Raw genomic sequence first — 15,055 nt, 5'->3', positions numbered from 1 at the left:
TTCCGGGAAATTACAGGGAACAAATAACTATCCCATCATTTTTTTGTTAGGTAACTAAACTGATTTTTCTTGGGGGAGGGGGGGGGCTATGTTTTGTAATATGTGACCCAGGCTCAGCTAGAGTAGCATGCCCCGTACCTCTGTGACAATTCATAGCCATTTAAATTAGTTCCGGTAAAATTAAAGTATTGGAAAGATAATTTCAGGACTCAAACAACAACTAGGCCAATATTCTGCAGAGAAATCCTGAAAAACCTCCAGTATAGCAAGTGAAAGACTATATAGTAACACGTGTTTAGTAACATGTTTAAGCCCTATAACATATATGAAGTACTTGTAGCAATTATTCCTTAACGCCCTTCCATAATACCACCACCCGAGCCCCCCCCCCCTCCCCCCAATGTATACTGTACTAGACCTTCTTTCATTGTAACTCCGATTCAGGCTCATGGGAAAGAGGGGGACCGCGGGGCCAAGAATTTAGAGATGAGCCCCTAAAGTTACAGAAACGAATATTTGCAATTGCAGCGAGTAAACATCTACTGCATGGGGTCAAATTTCTCGTACCATGGGCCCCTTTTGAGTGAGGATATAGTTTAATTAATTTAGTGTTAGTCAATTATTTACCTCATCAACGTTAGAATTAATCATACATAGAAGTCCGCCGATAATGTAAAACCAGAAGAACAGAAGCAGACTGGAAACAGACCGAGATCTTAATGACACATTTGTTGGAGGGCGTTGTGGTCAAGTGGTTAAGGCAGTGGACTGGTGATCTAAGGATTACAGGTTCGAGCCCTGGCCAGATCATTGCGTTGTGTCCTTGGGCAAGGCACTTATCTCCATTGCCTCACTTCACCCAGGTGTATAAATGGGGACTTGCGAGGTAACTTGTAAATATAGTTGCGTGCGCCGCTTTCTGGCTGCACCCTATGGGAAATCCCCCGGGGGACACGTGGTTGTGGTGCACTGTGGTGCCCCAGGAGAGATTGATTGAATTACGCACACTTTGGTGGGTGGGTGTGACAAGGTACCAATGACCAAGGCTAATAGCGCCTTTGAGCAATTTATGTTGACTTTGGCGCTATATAAATGTCTTCTGATTGATTGATTGATTGCAGATATTGAACATGTATTTTCTTTACGTAACCGTACGAGCACAATGTCATCCGGTTCCCACATATATGCTTGATGATAATTAACGTGTCACTTTTGAACGTGATGTGCAGTGTGCAGGGTTCTAAGGCTACGGGACAAGGCGGCTCAACCCTCTCAACCCCCTGGCATTACGCCGCTGATCAATTTCACTAACCAAATACAGGCTTATAGCCAGTGGCGTACCTAGAATAGTTGGCACCCGGGCGAATTCTTTCTTGTCACCCTATGCAGGGGATGCCGTACTGGGGAGGTTTCTAAGGGGATGGGTCTAAGGGGGTAGGTCTACGGGGAGGGATTTCCCCCTCCACTTTGAGATTTTTTTATTTATGTAAGGTGGCTTAGATGCAAAATGTTGCTATATATGACAAAGCTTTAAACTATCTTATTTCTTGGGAGGGGGCTGTGGCATGGCACCCCCTGACTGGTACCCGAGTGGACCTCCCCCGCCCCGCTTAGTACGTCACTGCCTGTAGCTTGTCAGTTTTTATGGACACTTGGACCGCATGGGGTAAGGGAGGGGGCTCCGCAGCGACGCCAGTGTTACAGTAATACATTTTGTATTCAATTCTCTGTGCATACGAGTCATATATAGACATGCAGAGGATAGTATATAGCCTTTGCTGAAAAACACGCAGTGAATGAATAAACAGGTCGTGATATTTACATCAGCAGTTATTCTTAAATTCAAAATTGTTTGTAACCATGAGGTCACAGCTTTTAGTTCCATTTTTTCCAGTAAAATTCAAGTGTTTCTCACTTCAAATTTAGTTCCCCTCGTTCTTTTTTTAAAGACACACTAAATATGTTAGTGTTTCTTCTTTCACAACAACTTAGTTCCGGGAATGAAGCAATCAATCAGATACGCTATGAATGCTGTAAACACAGATTCTTTCGAAATGGGCACGGTATGACGAAGCGTAACGAGCCAACAAAACAAAACAAGACATAGTTATAGCATTACAATATAGTACAAAAGGTGTGGAATAGAAATTGTTTACGTTTTGACAAAGTGAGTATAGTATAGTCCTTGTCCAGCAAGTGAACCATTGCTAGGTCAATCAACCTCAGAAAAAGGTGTCAAGTTGAACCCATAAACAAGATTACTACTTGGCTACTTCTCAAGTCATACCGATTGAGTCATCGGTGATCTAATCTTCAGACTTGTGTAAAATTGGCACCGTAGTAAAAAAGAAAAGAAAAATAAGCAGGGAAAAAACCCTGTCCAGTCAAGTATTTGAAATGTAAGCTGATTATAGGTTATGGAATGAGGTAGAGCAGGGGGAGGATATAGGCTTACCCACAGAGAATTTGAATTAACAAAAAAATTGTGTGGGCATGTTGGAACACTCCTTCGATCACTTCCAAATATATAAGAAGCATATACATATTAATATAACTGAACGACTATGAACTGGGAAATTTAGAACAGATGCATGGTGAAAATGAAAACATTCATCTAGCCATCCATCGACCTATCCATCCAACTAACAATCTATTTATCGATGCTGTAGAGTCTCGAGTCGAGCCGTTTCTCATAGTTCAAGTCAAGTCGAGTCCGACTTGAGTCTGATTTGAGTCCCTGTCCGAGTCACATGGATCGAGTCCCTGATTATATAAGTCGAGTCTCCTAAGTTCAACTCTACACGTTATGTGTGGCCCCCCATTGTGAATACACTATTGTTACTTTACATGAAGTCACAGCGTCATTTTTAACAACTGATGTTTAATAATACACCAATGACCTCTTTTCCAGTATGAATTACTCTGGATTGCTTTCCCGGTGCTACAACTTTGTCAGAGTTCTTGTAAGAAAAAAACAGAATTAAAACAACACAAAATGGAATATATATTGCCTGTTCAGGGGCGGATGCAGGATTTGTGACAGGGGGGGTCTGACTGGTCCAGCAGCGCCTGAACGTAAGACTATCTAAACGGAGCGCCACCATCGGTTGGCGCGGAGCGTACCAGAAAATTTTTGGCTTTACAAACCCCCCAGATGGCCGGAAACGGCACTTCCCGAGTATTCTAAGCTGTATGTACCTAGCCTGAAAATATGGATCTCATGTCTGCAATTTCTCAATTGATGAGAAAAAAACAATGTATGAAATATGGTAATACATATCAGATGAGTTGAGACGATACAAAAATCATAATGCCTTTAGCCCCCAATCCCCCTCCCGTTCCGTCACCACTGTTTGATGCAGGGCCGGATCCAGGATTCTGGAAGGGCGAGGGGTTTGGCCGCCAGTGATCCTAGGGTCTAAGGGGAGTGGGTTTCCCTCTTTCCATTGTGAAATTCTTGGATATTTAAGTACAACAGGGAACCCCCTTCAATTTAGCCATGCAAAGCACCTCTCTTTTTTTTTCCCTTTTTTTTTTGGCCAAGAGCAGGGGGGGTCCGGACCCCCTGGACCCCCCCTCCGGATCCGCGCCTGCTGTTAAAGAAGACTTACCTCACATTTTGACCGATATATAAGAATACAGTACTACATAAAATTTAGACAATGCAGCTATGGTAATTGGCTGAAACAAGAAAAGACAAGTGAGTAATTGTGATGTTAGATAGAACGAATTGTTTGCTGTTAAGCAGGTGTGACCATAATACTACTCGGCTGTTCTGCAATTACAGTCTGCTATCTTTCTATAGCTATGTTTGATAATCCTTTTAATCTTTCAACCGTCTAATCCTCCATCTTATTTCTTATTTGTTCATGCTTTCATAATTGTACATTTTACGTCTTTTGTGTATCATTATTATGTGTCCTATTTTTAAAGTTCCTAATTTATACTGGAATAAAGAAATTGAATTGAAATGATGTATATGCAGATAGATTTAGTTATAGATATAGATATATATCTAGGTTTATCCATCAACACAATGCATCACACGATAGACATATCCTAATATCCGTATTGATCTAAAAAACATGTAAAGATTCGATTAGTTAAGATCAAGTTTTGAAGTAACGGCAAAATTTCCAACACAGATAATCTCTGCAATATCCCTAAAGGTTTAGTACGGATGCTAAAATTGCTAAAAAGTTCCGAAAGTTCTTTCCGGGTTTTTGTTACTACACAAATTAGATTCTATTTCCAGACATGTGGACAATCTAAATTAGGCAATTGAACTGTTAAAGCTATAAAAATAAATGTTGTGATTTGGTTGACTGGAGGCAGAAACAAAGGTATGAAAAGCTTGGATATTAGGTATAAATCAGTACAGAAATTGATATTTTGGCAACGAGAAGAGGGAACGTGGAGAGGAGAGCAGTGGCGTCGTGCCCATTGGGGCCCGGGGGGCACAGCCCCCCCCCCCAATTTTGTCAAAGGTGTCATAAAATTTTGTCATAATTTAAAAAAAAAAGTGTTTTCGAAATCGAAAAGTAGACTAAATAGTCAATTGCTCTTTGATGGTCGTTGCGGATTTTCCACACACCTCAAAGACGACATATCGGGATTAGTAATGCCAATATGTTTGTCCTAAGCTCACATGTTGGAGAAGGTGATGTTCGAGCAGTTCGACACATATCCAAACGTCGCTCGTGCCTACCAGCTAGTTCTCACCCTGCCAGTCACTTCCTGCTCATGCGAGCACAGCTTTTCGGCGTCAAAGTTTGTGAAGAATTCGTTGCGGACGAGCATGTCCCAAGCACGCCTGAGTGACCTGATGGTGCTGTCCACGCACCCCGACCGCGCGGAAGCGTGCAAGCAGACTGCCATTGACTCATTTTGGAACCTAACTCAGCAACGTTGAATGAGAACAGTGTCAGCAACTGAATTTTTTTGTAGGGCCTACGAGAAATGGGGCTTCTGTTGACTGCTTGGTCAATGGTTGTTAAATAATTACTGCTTGATAACTAATTTTTCTCATGATCTGATAGGTAGTTTCGAAAAAAAATGAATAATAATAATCATTTCAAATACAGTCACAATTAACCTGGAAAATAATCACTTCGTTATGGCACGTTTTACCTTAGGTTTTGCTACTTTCGCTTTTTCTGCCCATGTTTTCAAACGGCATAGCTTTTTCTTCACCCAGGCACCACTTCTCACGGGCATGGGCGGCGATCATGGATCAGCCAACCCAAAAATGTTTCGATTTCTTTAATTTTGGGCGCTTCTGGGAGACGAGGAATTGGTGAACTGAGGAATAAATGGCGATCACTTCCTTCGAGAATATTTCCCAAAATAAAAAATTGACGGAAATTTTTATCAATTTTAGGGGTGTTGCTTACTGCCATAGGGCACGGGAAGTGCCGTTTCCTGCAATCTGAGGGGTCTGCCAGACGAAAAATTTTCTTGTATGCTGCGCGCCAACCTGTGGTGGCGCTCCGCTTAGATAGTCATCACCTACTCACGGCCCCCCCCCCCCAAATTTATTTTCGCACGACGCCCCTGGAGTCGCGTTCTAATGATAGACAAAGGTGTCTCAGAATACTTTGAGATATGCAGTACCATGACCATGACCATGACTACTAGTAGTATATATTTACAATGTTCCATCAAGGCAAGTCAGCATAAAGAAACAACACTGTGTGTGATTGTATATATGGTAGTTTCACAATGCTTAGGCCCAATTGGGCCATTTTTTGTAAAGGGAAACTCGGTAATGCCGGATAATCGACATTTCTCTGTGGGTAACGTTTATACTCACAGTCACATGTTGTCGCCAATTGCAGAATCACGAAAAAAAGGGGGGAGGGAATTACGATTTTTATTTAATGAGGTGGATTTTTAATTATTGGGAGGCGGGTGTGAGTGAAAATGACACTAAACACGTTAACACATTTTCATCATTTCGATGTGTTTTAGTTTTTCGTAGTTAGGTGTCCTTTGTCAAACTTCGCTTTATATAATTCCTGTCAGAAACATTCCTCCGTTGCTTTTGTTTCTTTCAGAACGTAATCACCTGCTGACGAATTCATAAAGGTGGCGTCCTTCCCTTGTCCCTTACAGAGCCGTATCTCTATATACGGCTCTGGTCCCTTAACATGGATAGGGTCGAAGGTGGCGTCCTTCCCTTGGATAGGGTCAGACCATTGTTCCTCTAGAAATGGTATAATCGGTTTTTGCTTATCCTTTTTGCAGCAACAAATACACAAGACAAAAACTAAAACTTTCCGGCTGTGCACTGCAATTACTAGTTGTGTAGAAGGATGAAAGAATAATAGAATAATAAGTGATAATAATTGGTTGAGATTATCAGTTAATATGCAAGGCATAATATGTTCCAATTGAAGAACCTCACCCTACACTGTCTCGCTCTTTCATTTCTTATCACTTGACTGCAAGCGAATGGGTGGCGAATTGCAATTCTTGATGAAAGTGTTCACCGGCAGCGAGGACAGTCTCACAGTTGGGGCAAACATGTCCAGCTAAGTAATGAGGCCCACGCAATCCTCCTAATGAAACCCGAAGTTTATTTCGCCTGCCGTGCCTACAACTCTCGTTCTAGCATTGTGAGTCTTATGAAGGTTGTAGTCGAATATGGACTAAATCTCTGACTCCATGCGTTAGGATTGGGGGGGGGGGGGGTAGGGGCTGCATTGTCGATACCATTTTGGTTATTATGGCTATGACGCTGGTGGAGAGAGACGCAATGATCACGTTTGCTTTGACCTCAAATGACCTTTGGCCGCTACGAAACAAAGTAGGAATTTTGTGCTAAGGTGGAAACACATGCTAAGTATGACATTCATCCAAACTCCACTCAGGTATAGAAAGTTCAAATTCCATGAGCATTGACTAACATGTTAGTGAACCATGAATTGTAGTATGAGTCATCAAAGTTTTACCTCTGAGAGATCATGTTTACAAGGCTTTCACAGTTTGACCTCTAATCTCTGCCATTTTTAGTAGGGTTGTTGTACTCACAACAGGCCTTTATTAATAATAGATCAAATGGATTGATGTCATGTTAATAAAACAGCTTCTTGCATTTAAGTTTGGGCATAACATGCCAGATATCAGATCCAGACATGCTTTCCTGCTTGATATATCATGTTTACAAGGTTTCACCATTTAGCTCTGGTGAACTTTGACCTCCACCAATACAAGTAGCTTCTTTTTACTCAATGCAATATGGGGCACCCACACGCCAAGTATGAGATGGATCAAAGTTTGCCTTCTTGAGAGATATTGTGTTCACAAGGTTTTCACAGTTTGAACTCTGGTGACACAAATGAGCTTTGACCTCTATCAAAAATAATGGGTTTCTTGTACTCAATATGGGGCATCAACTTGCCAAGGATGAGATTCATCAAATTTTACCTTCTTGAGATATCGTGTTCACAAAGTTTCAGTTTGACCTCTGGTGACCCCAAATGACCTTTGACCTCCAACATGAACAAAACGGTTCTTCTTCTCAATGTGGGACATCCACATGCCAAGTATGAGAAGTATTGTGTTCACAAACAGCATCACATACACGCGCACACACACACAATCATCATCGCTAGAAACCTTCTGCTTTCGGCACGGAATCAAAAGAGACAAAAAGAACAGCAAAGACAAAAAGAGAAATTATAAATGTTCCCATTATATTGTAAAGTGTACTATAACAAAGATGCGGTTGACTGCTTCATCAGAATGTAAAATGAAAACCTGAATTTCATTTTAACATTATGTTTAAGTAATTAGATCACTAAACCTTTGCTTCCAATCTCATCAAAGAGTTTGTGATTGCCAGTTGTAGATCTACTCGGAAAGTTTCTTCCCAATCCAACAACTTTACTAATATTCAGGATCCAGGAACAGGATTCGATCATACAACACAGCTGTACATTCATTCCATTGCAGGCTTTCTCATCTCGCAGGGTCCCCCAAAGGTTCCACGAAAGACAACCGTTCCAGGCTGTGGACCGCAGGACAAGTTTATAGCCACAATTACTCACTGTTCTGACATAACAGTCGCAATTTTGCTGAAACTGGTAGTAACATGCCTCTTCACTTCATTCCCCCTTCCAACTTCAACGCTGCAAATTCTTCCTCTACGACTTTCCTCGTTTCTTCCACCTCCTCGAGGAATGGTGCCAGCTCTTCGGCTGTCACTGTCCTTACGACCTCTATACCGATTGACCTGGCAGAGCCGATGACTTGCTTGCATAACGTCTCCATGGTAACGAGTTCCATGTTTTCGTCTTGTTTTTTAATCGTTGCGATCTCGTAGACTTGCTTTAGAGTGATTTTCCCGAGAATGTGTTTGCCTGTACAAGTGAAACGCGATAAGTCAAAAATTAACAACCACTAGCTAAAGTAACTCTGGGTAAATACTCAAAATTTGTGATACCAACATACTTGATCCTATAGAATCTGGGAGTTTAAATGTCAAATGGCACTTTCTGAGGAACATTTAGACTATAAATTGGTTCTATAAATTAGCACTAAATGCAAGCTTGTGCTAATAAATATGCTTTTGCATTGGCCCCCTGTTTTATGGCTATGAATGATGTTACTTAGCCCTTAACTGGGTTCTAGACCCACCTCTCAAAGAAGCAGCGACCACTCTCTCTCTCCTAGCCCTACATAAGGACAGACCACTGACTATAGCAGTAGAAGCTGACGCAAACCTTCAGACTCATTGTCCCATTCGTGTAAACTTCTATGTTTTTATCCACCTTCAGTAGAAAATTTCACTAGTTGTTTCTTTATTCTGTTTGGTTACCTTGTGACTTTGTACTTTTCCATATTCTGCCAGGGTTTCAAACTCTTTTATACATACATTATATATTAATTCAACTACAATATCCTTGTTTGTGATTGGACTTGAAAGCAACATTTTTTTTCCTTATTGCAGACTTACGTTTTCATTAACGGCTGAATTTTTTTTTCGGTCTAAGTTGACAATCTTTTGTTTTATATAACAGACTATCTTCGATTGCTATCAACTTTTGAACTATTCATTCCCACCAAGTCGATTAGCTCAATTATGCATTTACAGCTGCTTTCCCATTTTCCACTAGGGTTGAGCCTCCAGCAATCTTTATACATATACTACTCTTTTATTGCAACAATACTATTCCTGTTTACCATTGGACTTGATAGCAATATTTTTGCTCTCATTGCAGACAGACTATTTCATCAGCAACTGGTTTAATTTTAAGGATACTTTTTGACAGTTCTTACGATGATTATTTCTGATGTCATGTATTTTAATGCTACAATACCAGATAATGGACTTCATTTGTAATAGTATTCAAAGGTCAAAACAATTGGTTCTTACCGGGTTGATATGCTCCCTTATGCATCCCAGCCGCAAGTTTTAGAAAGTATGACACTGGTGGTGTGTTGAATTTAATATCGTAAGAACGATCAGGCTGCAAAATATGAAAGACTTTAATAAACGAAAGGAAGTCTTTTTTATTTCAAATCAAAATACAAGTGACAAGAAACATTGGCATCATAGCACTTGAGATTTTGTAATTATTATTATTATATTATTATTATAACATAACAACATACAAACGCACAATGTGTAAACCTAAAAAAAAAATAGCCCTTTTCATCAACAAGAAGGGGACATTTTCTGTTTTGCAAATGAAAATGTGCCATTTTGTAACTTAAAAGTGCCCATTTGTTGGAAAACTTAACAAGAGCTGCCCTTTTGTTTGGAAACATTCAAATATGGAATTTATGGTCACAGAATACACATACTATCAATTTCTGTTGGGAGGCTTTGAGGTGATTTTGTGGTTTAATCCCCTAAAATGAAAGTTACAAGTCCCACCTCCATAAATGGGGTACCTTGTTGTGCTTGTTTTTAAGTAAGTGAAGATAAAGGAGAAAATATGTGCTAATGTGCTAATTTTTTTGTCCAAGTTTGTGCCTGCTCTCCCTCAGATTGAACCAGCTTCTGCCAGTTCTGACTACAAGTTCACTATTATGTGTTTCAGTCATCATGTACTGCTCACCAAATTTGTAATAGTAATAAAGAAACTTAAATCATATGGACAAAGGATCAAAGCCAGTAAGATACATCTACCCTATGGCAGTTTGAGCAAACCAATATCCAATAACTTTAATGGAAACAAAACAATGGATCATATGTAACAAGATCCGCTTACATTTATATATATACTGCAAGGTAGTGGCACGCCTGGCTTGATGTGTTTCGTCTTATCGTTAAAATCCTTGCAGAACTGTCCGATAGCAATACCTCTCTGGTAAGGGGAAAAACAGGAGAATAAACGTAAAGATTTTATAAAACGCATGACTTTTTGAGAAAAAAAACTATTTTGTTCTATCAGGATTGCCTGTGTTGTCTTTCACATCTTTGGAATTTTCACCTCAATAAATGTGTTTTAAAAAGTGAAGAAAGAGGAGGATAAATGTGCCATTGTTTTTGTCATTGTGAAAACTTTCAAGCACAATGATTGTCACAAACTTATGAATACAAATTATACAAATGCCATCGTTTTGACATAATAAAGTGGACAGGTGGTCCAGATATGTTCCTTAGAATGTACTCTCATGCATCTAATTCTTTACAGTTCTCAAAGTAAAAATGACATTATATTTTGGTCATATATATCAAAGATTGAAGAAAAGAGTAACAATCAAACAAAGCATTCTAAATCGATTCCATATCGATACAGTCTTTAATCGTACCGACCTTCTTTGAATTGAATGCCCAGGTCAGCTGACATCGTGAAAATCTGTTCACATGACATGCTCTCCTAAAATCACCACCAATGTATGTTTATCTTCACCATAGTGAAATGCACAGTGGAGGATAATTTTGATTCATAATAAACAAAGACAATAATGGTACATAAAGTAAGAAGTTACCTCATCCAGCAATTTTTGTTCACACTGTGTGTAGTAACCCCAAATTGGTAGGTATGCTTACGTGAAAACATTGATTACTGCAAAGCATACATCACACTTACAATAGAGTTAAGTTTGGGGACAAATTTTAGCATGCTTAAATTTTTTTGTATGCTTCAATATTTTGGCATGCTTTAAACCCATAAAAGTTGATTTTAAGTCCCTCAAAAGTGCTTTCCTGTGGGTCTTGAAGCATCAATTATAACGGGATATTACAGAATACCAACTTCAAGAAATGCCTCGGTCAAGAAGGTGGCCGTAAATAGAGTGTATTTGACAACAACATTGAAGTGATCATTTGATATCATTCTGGCATCTGTCTCTGCATTTTCTTGCAAGGCATTCAAAGTTTTGTGTTCCATAATATTTTGGCAGTAGTAGACTGAACAAAAACAAAACGGTCAAGACCCTTTCCCCTGAGTCACAGTAACATCGACTTCTGCATCTTTTGCTTCAGTTTTAATTTTCAGCTATAGTTTGATAGAAAATAGATATAGCACCATACACACATATCACACAATTGATGAAGGAAACTTTGACTGTACCTGCCCAAGAACAGGACCGAGTGGTGGGCCAGGAGCCGCCCGTCCAGCCTTGATGTAAGTCTTGATCACGTTATTGAGCTGGACAGCTTGCTTTGCAGCTTCTTTCCCTCTTCTGGCGACCTTTGACATGATGGATGATTTTTCTTTAAACAGAAAATGATGATGATAAAGTTAAATGATATATGTTGTGAAAATAACTTGGCTGATCTTGGTCACACAATGATCGTACTGTAGTATAAAACAGTAGTCACTTGTTTCGTAACAAGGTGAACAGCATCATATCTTAATTAAACTTGAATGCTAGGTACTCAGAATGTAAACACTACCTCATGTCCGGATTTTCCCGGACATGTCCTCTGTTAAGTAAGCACCTGGGTGGATTGTTAAATTTGAAAAAGAAGGGTCTGGATGGTTTAGATAGTTAAAGATGTGGATAACATTCTTGACAGTGATTTAGTCATTTACCTGAGCTTCAACCTGAGCACAGAAAGGTAAATAATCAACAGCGTACAACAGTTCTTCAGATGTTCTGCAGTTGCAGGACATATGCCATTTTAACTTAATTTTGAAGCCTTGTTCTATTATGGAGACATCCTAATTTTAAAGTCGTGTTTGGTGGCTGTAGGTGACATTATAGTGCCAGTAGGATTTGAAACCTTATCCTCTTTGTTTGTTTTTCTTTTCACATTTGGAAGATTCATTATATATAAACAGTGCTGACAGTGAAAGCAATGCTGACATTAGGTTATATGCTTCAATATTTCAGAATCTTGATATATGAACCCATCTCCATTAGAGAAAATAAAAATTGGAACTTTTAAATAAAGCGTGAAAAACAATACAAAGGGAAATTCTTTCATATTTAGACTTGTTCAAGCCTTCAAACTAGTGTGTGATGGAAAATTAAAATAAGACACTGTATTTCTTAGCTGTTTGGTTCATGTTGGTACAAGTTGTTCATGACACTTCATCTCTAAAATACAGACTACTGAAGTTGGTTGGGATTTGTGTCTCCTTTAAATTTGATACCATTTTCATGTACAGTAGGAACTCATCAAAATCACAAGAGTGAGAGGTCACCATCAACTTATGCCACTCCCACAGCAACTTGCACACCTTTCCTCAGATAAAATGTGGAAACTATGTGTTTGCATTGTAGGGTATTGACTTGCCTTAGCTTTAAGGAACCCCTAAGCTGACAGTAGCTCTAACTTTTATGATGCTCGCCGGTTAAAATGGGTCTTCATCACACAAGCATTTTCAGTGACTGGCAGTTAGGCCTACTACAGTATAGGCTACACTCAGTCAAGCTATGCAAAAGAATTTATGAAAAAATCTGAATTAAAAGAATAGTACAGAGGTGAATTATATGGTGCACTAATGATTGATATAGATCTGTTAAATATTTGCTATTAGGAAATCTATCATTAAATGTGATTCTCCATTGGACAATTCTTTGTCATCAAGGCTATTCACCCAGCAACCGGATGATTCGTCCAGCAGTAGAATGTACCAATCAGACGATAGAGCTTAGCAGGTGCAGAGTAACACAATTTCCACACTTGTTAAGAAAGTACTATTGATCAGTATTCACATTATGCTAAGTTTGAAACGGTATGGTGAATAACAATGAACTTCCACAAATACAAAAAAAAAAAACACTTGGCAACTTGAATGAGATTATAATGAACAATCACATCCACATTTCTAAACATTATGGTGATGAAATTCCACTCTCTTCATTTATAATCATAATCTGCACATGCCTGACAATTTACCAGTTCTAGCTATCTAAATTTTGCATTTAACTAGATTCAGAACATGCGCCTTCCATCTTTGTCCAGCTGCCAGTGTATAAGGAGATGGACCATGTAATTTTCCCGGTAGCCAGACGAATAACAAGTCAGTAGACCAATCTTTCAAGCTGTAGCATACCTTATCAAACTTCACAGTTACCATTTATCTCGCAAAACTGCTTCTAAAGTAGTATCACAATAACAAAGTAGCTGTGGACTCAGCCAGGCCAACATTGCTACCACTAGCTACAGTAAAAAGTTGAAACCGAACTTTCCATAAACTTAGTAATGTAACTGCTGTGATGTCCCTTTACCTTATACTTCCACAAACTTGAGTTTAAACCTCAAATGAGACCAAGAAATATTACAATGTATCACGACATTCTCATGGTGACGGCCATATTTTCTTTCATAAGTGGTAGCACAATATTGTTAAGATCCCCCACCGACTGAAATCGTCAAACTAATAAGGTCTCTTATTTGTAGAAACTTCCAGTTCTACTGGTTTGTTTCTCCCAGTGTTACAAACTTGTAACCACGTCAATAGGCGTCATGACAAGTCCTGTAACAATTCATTTGTTTTAATTTTTAAGGCAAGTTAAAATTCATATATAATAGCCTAAGGTCAATGACGCGAAATTTTGTGAAGTAAAGTTGTTTCTCATGATGACGTGCACTGGCAGTCAACATCAGCTATAGTGTCATGAAGCTAGTATATGCAGCAAAGCAATAACCCGTTAGTGGATTTGACAGCAACTGAACTTCATTGTAAAACAGGCACTTTTTTCTCTCTCTATCGCATTGCATATATTACACTCTGACAATAATTATAGTGAAATTATGACACATGACAATACAATATTCAGATTATCATGAATGACGACAGTAATAGTAACTTTAAATAGCATGTATATATCACCAGGGGAGCTACCTAACCAATACTAATACACCTTCATTAAAACAGTATTGCCTGAACTCAACATAACTATATGTCTCACTACAAGATCTGCATACCGGTAGTTAATTCATGCCCCCCCCCCTTTCCACCCACCCCCAAAAAACAAAGAAGATATAATAATGTTAATCGTTGATATTTATTATAAAAGTTAATAATAATAAACCATCAAAACATATCCTGCAATGCAATATCGATCATCAGTTGCAATATCTTCTTATCTCAACATAAACATAATTGGTTCCCAAGGGTTCCCAGACGGTATAAAGATCAATAGTAAACGACATGAGTCTACGGGAAAAAAAACTAATTGTTTGTTTTCATCGCACATAGTATTTCTGTCCATTCATATAAAAATTGGTAGCGTCTACTTTTATAATGTCAAGAAGTTAATTATTCAAATCAAGGGTCAAAATTAATTTTATCGACAAGGCAACTCACAGTTTATTTAACTGCCATATCAAATCCGAAGTCACAAGTCAAGAAAAAATGTGTCTCAATAAAGTCCGTCGAGTCCAGGTCATTGAGTAGATTCAACAACACTGCCATTGTTAATTAAGGGATGTTTTCTTCACCAAAAATCATGTCAAATAAAATGAATTCAAGCCGTTTCGTAAGTTTTCTATTCATCAAGCAAACAACTTAGTTCTTCACAGAATAGACTTGCGAATTATGAAGCTATAATAACTTAGCCTTATCACACCAGAATGTAACTACGCACTGAATTGTTCTATAATTACTGAACTATTTTATGTGAGTCTGAAGACGGGAGGAAG

General features: G+C 38.9%; 1 protein-coding gene across 1 annotated transcript; it reads right to left on the bottom strand.

Annotated features, from left to right (window-relative positions):
• Window positions 1-7,704: 7,704 nt before the first annotated feature.
• LOC139970826 (large ribosomal subunit protein uL11m-like) lies at window positions 7,705-13,794 on the bottom strand. The gene is made up of 5 exons (XM_071976850.1): window positions 13,639-13,794; window positions 11,529-11,671; window positions 10,221-10,316; window positions 9,380-9,473; window positions 7,705-8,363 (listed from the first exon to the last, which is right to left on the bottom strand). Exons 2-5 carry the CDS (start codon window positions 11,655-11,657, stop codon window positions 8,104-8,106), a joined length of 579 nt encoding a protein of 192 aa, XP_071832951.1. The 5' UTR covers window positions 11,658-11,671; window positions 13,639-13,794; the 3' UTR covers window positions 7,705-8,103.
• Between the last annotated feature and the right edge of the window lie 1,261 nt (window positions 13,795-15,055).

The sequence above is a fragment of the Apostichopus japonicus genome, chromosome 8 (assembly GCF_037975245.1).
Source record: "Apostichopus japonicus isolate 1M-3 chromosome 8, ASM3797524v1, whole genome shotgun sequence".
Lineage (NCBI taxonomy): Eukaryota > Metazoa > Echinodermata > Holothuroidea > Aspidochirotida > Stichopodidae > Apostichopus > Apostichopus japonicus.
This window is presented reverse-complemented; position numbering and strand designations above follow the sequence as displayed.

Excerpts from the sequence above, each read along its gene's own strand:
- LOC139970826 (XM_071976850.1), bottom strand. The coding sequence starts at position 11,657 with ATGTCAAAGGTCGCCAGAAGAGGGAAAGAAGCTGCAAAGCAAGCTGTC. Across the intron at positions 9,474-10,220 it reads CTTGCAGTATATATATAAAT|CCTGATCGTTCTTACGATAT; the intron begins GTAAGCGGATCT and ends CATATTTTGCAG. Across the intron at positions 8,364-9,379 it reads TAAGGGAGCATATCAACCCG|GCAAACACATTCTCGGGAAA; the intron begins GTAAGAACCAAT and ends TCACTTGTACAG.